This window comes from Echinops telfairi, unplaced genomic scaffold (assembly GCF_000313985.2).
Source record: "Echinops telfairi isolate 266 unplaced genomic scaffold, ASM31398v2 ScPeMD7_7424;HRSCAF=8462, whole genome shotgun sequence".
Lineage (NCBI taxonomy): Eukaryota > Metazoa > Chordata > Mammalia > Afrosoricida > Tenrecidae > Echinops > Echinops telfairi.
In genome coordinates, this window is record NW_022111324.1 from 52521835 (window position 1) to 52529594 (window position 7760).

Consider the following 7760-nt stretch of genomic DNA (forward strand, 5'->3'; position numbering starts at 1 on the left):
AAGGCATCTGACCCCGACTGTTGTCTAATTTGAGAAGGCGCTGGAAGAAATGATGTCGAAACTGTGATTTGAAGAATTGGAGGGCCACAGAGAGAATGATGGGTGACTTCACTGAGGTCAGGGCTTAGGTGTGAAGTGAGTGTGTGCCTGGTCTGTGTGCATTGGGCAGGGAGAAGAGTGCCGGGTGATCTTTCACGGCAGGCGATAGCTTGTGATCCATGAGACTTTGGGATAAACAAGCATAGGCGGTGACTGAGGAAACAAAGGTCTAACGCAGGTGAGCCTGCCAGGGAAGAGGGTAAGATTGGGTGGGACTGGCAAGTATGGTAAGTGAGTCCCAATAAGAATCTGCCTATTTCTGGGAAGGTGGTTCATCGGGTAAAGGGCATGTGTGTGTGGTCTGGACATGGGGAGGCCGTGGCGGAGAAAGCCTCCCAGAGAGTAAGAAGAACTCCTAGAAGGGTCCATGTGCGTGAGAACATGGCATGTTCATGGAGCAGAGAGGTTCATGCGACTCCTGAAATTTGCCCTCAGACTACCCACTAAGAGTTTAGACAAATCAGTAGAGTCTGAAACACTTTGGGAAAGAGGCAGGGCCTGAGACGTCTGGAGAAGCAGAAAGGTCCCAAGAAGCCCTTCCAGTAGAAGGAAGAATGACGCAGAAGCAGGCACAGGAACCTGAGATGGGGGCTCGGGGAGGGCAGGACAGGGCGGCGAAGAAAGCATTTACAGAAGCGTGTTGAGAGGGAGAGGCCAGGAGGCAGCCAGGAACAGGAGACCTGGTGCGGAAATCTTCACAGGAGTAGCCAACCACTAGTCCAAATCTGCTTAATCCGTGCAGTAACTTCATGACGGGGATGAGGCAATGGAAGGGTGGCCTTAGGAAAAGATGAGACCCAGTGTGAGGGGTGCAGATATTGTCCTGTGCTTCCAGAATGCTCCCACTCAAGTGTGTGTAAAGGCCGGCACCCAAGGGAGAAGTACAGGAACATTTTGATGAGGATATCCTGTTTAAAAGTGGGGACATGAATGCTGTTTCCCCAAGAATGACAGATGGACCGAGGCAAGGTACAGTAGAGGTTGGCCATTGCTCATGCAGACACCTTCCCTGGGCTCCTTCTGCTTAGGGCTGGGTTTCTGGTCATTCCCGGATCGCCCAGTTCTTCACTGCTCAAACACTGGAGATGAAGGACAACGAGAGGTGCTGGGAACTGAGTTCTGGTCAGAGAGCGTTATTAGCTGGTGATATTAAAATGACCAGAACCCCAGGAGAAAGTAACCAACTTTATGTAGAGTTCCTAATAATAGTAAATAATACATATCCAGACTTAGAAGAAAAGATTTCCAAAACTGATGAACTAAATCCGTTCTAATCGCCTGGTTCAGAATTCTGAAATAGTGCGGTGAGCTTAAGAGTCATCTGGGTTGTGGGGAAGAGTGTGAGCACTCATCTAAGGTAAAACCATTGGTCTCTCCATGACCAGAGGAAAGAAACTAGAAGACACATGGACACTGTTAGTTAAAAGCAGAAACAGTCCTAAGAACCTCAGCTTCCATGACCCAGAGACCAGCAGACTTGGATGGTGCCCAGCTACCACTACCAACTGCTCTGAAGCAGATCACAAGGAAAGATCCTAAACAGAGTGGGAGAAACATGTGGAACAAAACTCAAAATCATACAAATGGTCTACGAGAGACTACGTGGCCCTTAATCACCCTTCTGGCCTGGAAACGAACTCAACCTTTTGGGCACAATTTTCAACCAAACAGGAGACAGGTATGTACAGTGAATGGTAAGTCGGCCTAGGGAGGAATGTACTCCTTAGAAGATTAACCATCGGAGATCACAGGGGCAGCATTTGCCAAGAGACGGAGTTCAGAAGGCAGGAAGGATTAGGAAGGGAGGCATGGAAACTGGAAACACAGTGAAGAAGTGGGGTTACGCCGTTATGGGTATTATCTTGTGGGGGGTGCAATCCCCACAATGACATGGAACAAGATGTGTGTGAGCTGTGGCAGGGAACACTGGCACCCTCTGTAAACCCAACTCAATACAAAAGTTACATCTTTCTAAAAACCTTGTCCGAGGAGCACCGGCCCAGATGCAGACGCATTGCTCCCACCCTTAGATGTGGCAATTGCATCTAGCCCAGACGTCTGCATTTTAAAACCGAAGTCCCAGGTCCCTCGCCTGTCTACAATACTGCCCGTATAAGCGCATTTACCAATGATTCCGGGGAAGAGAGGGAAGAGCAGAAGATACCCAAAGACACAAGTCTCTTTAACCTGAATACTGTGAAACAGCTCCCAAGTGAGTGACGTTGATCTCTACATTGGCGGAGGAAGATGAGTGCTTGGAAAGCTACTCTGAGTGACTGAATGTAAATACAGGTGGTGAGCATGAGCATGGGCGTGGGGGTGGGGTGGGGAAATGAGGGGAGCCCTATCATTTTCACAATGCAAAATAAAAATAAAGCAAACCTGCGTGAGGGCTTTGCTGGCCAGGGAGGCCCTGAAAATAGGCATTGGTGCCTGCGTAATGGAAGAGGGGGGTTGGTGATGAGTACCCAACCAATTCAAGTCATAGCAGCACTTTGGGATGTGAACAGCTGGCTGAGACTTTTAGATGGCTCTAAAGGGGCATGGTCTACAGCTTGTGTAGGCCCACCCCTCGGAGTTGTAGGCTCAAGCAAGCATATACATGGCGGTGTTCCAAATAGCCTATGTGTGCACACTTTAAAGTTATAGATCACGCTAGTGAACTGTTGGATAAAATGGGCTAGATGCCCCTATCTTGACAGAGTTATGCCCTCTGTGGATGACTATACCCCAGATCACGGCAATGCAAGGAAAACCAGCCCCAGACTTCCTGCTCCCACCTTCTTGTCTACCTTCTTTTTCCCCCACCTCTGACTCCTGCTCACATCCCAAGGGTCCTGCTATACATGATGGGCACCACAGCATCCATGTGCAAGCTCCACCAACACTCAAAGAGCTGTTGGTGGTCACCTCTTTATAGGATTAGGGGTCACCCTCCCGAAGAAGGCCCAGGATCGAGGCTCCCATGATCACTGGAAGTGAGCAGGAGTCATATGGACAGGAAACTCCAGGTCTAGACGAGGAGTGTGAGCCAGTGAACTATTCGCCCTGTGGGAACATGACTGGAAAAAAACGGACAAGACCAACCATGGTTGGGTTCTCTAGAGTATGCGGTCCCAAGCAGAGACCCTCGGACCCAGCTAGAAATGCTCAGGACAGACTGCGTTTGTTAGGTGGGACTGAGTCAGTTCCAACTCACAGCAACCTTATAGATAACAGAATGGCACGTCTGTGCCTGCGCCATCTTCGTAGCCATTGCTATATAAGGTGAAGGTGGTACCTTTTGCTTCCATGGGGAGAAAGACAGGCTTTCTACTCCCATAGAGAGTTACAGTCTCAGAAACTCACAGGGGCAGTTCTACCCTGTCCTATAGGGTCACTGAATCAGAATCGACCCGAGGACACAGGGTTTGGATTTGGGGCATGCGCCTGCAGATCCGCCATTCCCCCACCCAGTTGCTCTTTCCTCTCAGGCACAAGCTTTGTGAACCATGGACTGTGCCCACCATCTCCCACCACTACCTCTCATGGTATCTGCAGTTTCATTAAGACTCCACTCCTTTGGCCTTTTTGATCTTTGAGTCAACAAATATTTGTTGAGTTTCTTTCATATTCAAGCCATCACCAAAAAAGCAAATGTGAAAACCCCACCATTTTAACCTTCAGAGAGGTTGCCATGTAATAAACAAGATCAGATGGATCCAGACTGATCCACACTTCAAGGCAGAATGTGATCAGCTACTGGGCTTCAGAAGATGGGGCTCAGGAAAATCTACAGCAAGAAGAGGGCGTTTGAAATGGCCTTTAAAGGGCCCATCAAAGGTGGGGGTGATGGCTCAGAACGTGTCCAAGGGGCGGTCCCACTGGACTGGAGGTCGGGAAGTGCAAGCGAGTGTGGCAGTCTCAAATCCCTACAGGAAAGGGATGCAAAGAGCAGGTCCTATGTAATACACAAGGCAATGTGGGGTGGTATGGAACATTTTGGGGAAGGGCGGTCCATGATCCATGTCAGGATTCAGGAAGAGTAGACTTGAAGATGAAGTTAGGCATGCAGGTGGATTTGAAGGAAATGGGAAATGCTTATGAGACAATTGTTACAAAAAAGAAAAGAAAAGAGAGATGATTGTTTGCTTTTGCCTTTCCATCCCCTCTGCTTCCATTCTAGTAGATACTCTCCTTGCTCCTCACTGATCCTGTTAACTGTGGCTCCCCAAATTATGCCAACCACCGCCAGTTGTCCCGGGGTTGATTCAGACTCAGTAACCCTCTTTGGGTCACAGTAATGAAACCAAACGCCCTGCCGACGAGTCGATGCCTACAGTTAGCAGCTCAGCACGTCCCCACCATACCACCAGAGTCCCTGAGGGTCACAGTAGAACTGTATTTTGCAAGGTCTTCAGCGGCTGATTTTTCAGAAGCACGGGGTCAAAACTTTCTTCTAAGGAGCTTCTGTGTGGGCCAGAATCTACAACGATTCAGCCAACAGCCAAGTGCGTGGACTGTCTGCACTGCCCAGGGATTGCAGATCTATCTGACCCAAACCATGGTTTTATCAGTCATCTCATATGCACATACAAGGTCGATAGTGAAAAAGCAAGCTGGAAAAAGAATGGATTCATTTGAACTCTGGTGCTGGTGAAGAATGGACTGCTGCAATAATGAATGAACTGTTTTTTTGAAAAAACACTATCATACTATTCCTTAGAAGGGAGAATGACTAGACTGCTATTTTTCACTTTGGATAGATCTCCAGAGAAGGCCATTATGTTTAGCACAGAATTTGTGGGAATGAGATGTATTTCTCAATGAGTTGAGACGATACAATAACCACAACAATAGATTCACACCGACTGTGAAGACGGCACAGAACGAGGCACTTAATTCTCTTATCTGTAAAGTTGTCATGCCCTGGGTCCTGTTTCATGGTAACTAACACCAACACCAGAATTGGCTGATTATTGGACCAAGGTCTGGGTGAGAAGCCATGAAACGAGGTAGTAAAAAGACATTCCGGTGTTTAGAGGCTGTGGTCCGTGAACGTAAAGACAGTCAGCACAGCTGGCTTGGATGGGAGGTGAAGTGTTGGGGATGCTGCATTTTGGATGGGGGTGGAATATTGATGTGGGAGTGCCTCGGAATCAGTTCCATTTCCCAGATTATGGAGCTCAGGAAATAAAACAGTCCTGCAGACTGTATTAGCCTATCTTCAAATTCAGAGTGGAGGGCTGAACATTTAAGAATGAAAGAGATCCATAAGAAATAGAATGGAGAGGTAAGAATGAACGTTGGAGGCACCCTGGCAAGATTCCATACGAACGGGCTAATGTGGCTGGAAGATACGATGCCCACAGCTCATCTGTGCTGCCATCTGACCTGACCCGAAGGATTGGAAATGGAGCCCGGGCTCTGGCAGAGAGTAGGGACGTCTGTCCTTGCACAGATCTAGGTACTGATTTGCTCTGAATGTTTCCAGAAACATCCCCTCTACACACGCCCCGCTGAAGACCAGCTTCAAACCTGTGGCCACCTTCTCAGAAGAAGTCTAAGGAACAGTGTTTGCCCATATCGCTTACCTGGCAGGAGAGACAGCAGCCAACACCAGAGGTCCATGGCTTCTCACCAAGCAAGGGCTCATCCGAGCGCTCCTGGGGTGGGGGCAGGGACCCACTGCTCACCCAAGATCCCTTCAGGGTCTGAACTTGTTTCCTGGCCCCCACGCAGCGTGAGGCTTGAAAATGAGGAAATGATAACTTGTGCTGTTTGCTAAGTCGTCTTATGCTAAAAAGAAAACACCAGCCAACCAAAGCAGAAGTCAACAGCGTAGACAAAAACATGTGTTCAGGGATGATGGGTTACCCAGGTTCAAGGGTCATGGGCAGCTTCTTAGGACTCTCAGCAACCCCCAGGCCTGACATCCCCATCCTCAGCACTCTGTCTTAGAGGAGGAGACCCCTCTACTTTACCTCGGAGCCGGAGTCATTTGCTTTAACCCTGTCTTCAGCATGAAAGAGCCTCTGATCAATTCCTCCTCTGGGAATGCGTGGAACTCAGCTTAGGCCTTCAGCGAGAAGGTGCTCTTGCAGTCCTTAAACCAATGAAATTAACACGACTCATTGAGGTGGGGTGGGTGTTTCTTCGTGGGGACTCCAGGGGCGACAAAGCAAAACTGCTCGGCAGGATTTTCCAGCTGTATTCTCTCTGAGGATCCCTGGCGACAGAGTGGCTTATGCATTAGACAAAGTCATCAGTTAAAGCCCACTAGCTTCTCCACGGGAGGAAGAGAAGGCTGTTTGCCTTCAAAAGCAAAAGGGCCAGTTCTACTCTCTATGATAGGGTCGCTCTGAGTTGGAATCAATTCTAAGGCAGTGGGTTGATTTGGGGTTCAATCTTTCTGGTAGCTGTTATCCAGGCCTTTCTTTTATGGCAGTGGGTGGCTCTGAACCTCCAACCTTTAGGTTAGTAGCTCAGCTCAAACTGTTTGCATCAGTCAGGAATCTGTTCTTACCAGTCACCAATGAACTCCTTTGAATATCTTGGGCACCTACTTTGGGGGCCCTACTCACTAACTACTGGACTTAGAAAAATCCAGTGCCTTTCTCTAGAATTTGATTTCTTTGCCTGTAAGATGAAAAGTGGGCCTAGAATTCTATCCAGTACAGCATTATTCCTGAGGTCTTATCACAGCTCCCCTAGGACCTGGTCTCCACCATCCCTCATCTCCCCCGACCACCTCCATATAGGCCCTGTTTTCTTGCAGGGGGCCAGGCTACTGTCCAGTGACCACAGGGACAATGTCGGAGTCAAGGTGTGACAGGCCACATCACAACATCTCTAGAAGAGTGATTTTCCATGAGGCTGAGGGCTCAGGGATGAGGTTCAGAGAAGAGAGAGATGCAGAGGTCATTGGTAATTAGATAACCATGGAAAGACGTGGCTTCTAGTTCTGCCTTAGAACTTTGCAGCTCTGAGCAAGCTTCTCATAAAATAGAGATGATCCCTACCCTGCCTATGTCACACAGCTATTGTGAGGTAAAAATATAGGAATGGCATTGCTTTGAGAGCGTTTTTTCATGAGGAATCCTGCAGGCTGTGACTTATGGGGGATTTCCAGGCATCCCTCTGGTGTGACAAAGTACCTATGTTCCCAGGCACTGTCTCCAGGCCTGGCCGTTTCCTGTCGACCCAGAGGACTTAGATTATGTGTGCAGGAGGGTGTGACTGATAACCTCTAGCTTCCCTAGGGTCTCCTGCATGTCCCCTCCCCACTCACCCACACACTCTAGATTCATCACATGCTCCCGCGAATGTAAAGCAACAACATCCGCAATGGAAATTGAATATGGGGCTCACAGCAGGTGCAGAGGAAGTGCGTGGGGGCCAGGCAGCCTGCCCCACCCGGCCCTTCGGCGTCCTCATGTGCCAGGCAGTTGTAGTTGTGATTTCCTTCCGTCATCAACGGGGCGAGACCTCCGCCGGGGCCAGCCCTCCGCAGCCACAGACCTCCGGTTGGAATGCTGATGGGCTCAGCTGAGATCAGTCTCTCTCCTCCCCTCCTCTGGGGTTCTTCCTGGTGCCCTATAGCTGGGCTCTGTGATCCCCCTCGACTTGAGGCCTTGGCTTGCCCTGAGAAAAACGGATAAAGTATGTGAAGGTGCATAGTA

The 7760-nt window shown here is 49.2% G+C and overlaps 1 protein-coding gene across 1 annotated transcript in view; it reads right to left on the bottom strand.

The window, feature by feature from the left end:
• Positions 1-5709, bottom strand: part of FCMR (Fc mu receptor) — a 21542-nt gene extending 15833 nt beyond the window's left edge. The window contains exon 1 of the mRNA XM_045298190.1: positions 5673-5709. Coding sequence (XP_045154125.1) covers positions 5673-5709 — 37 coding nt within the window. The remainder of the gene's footprint in view (positions 1-5672) is intronic.
• Positions 5710-7760: the final 2051 nt, after the last annotated feature.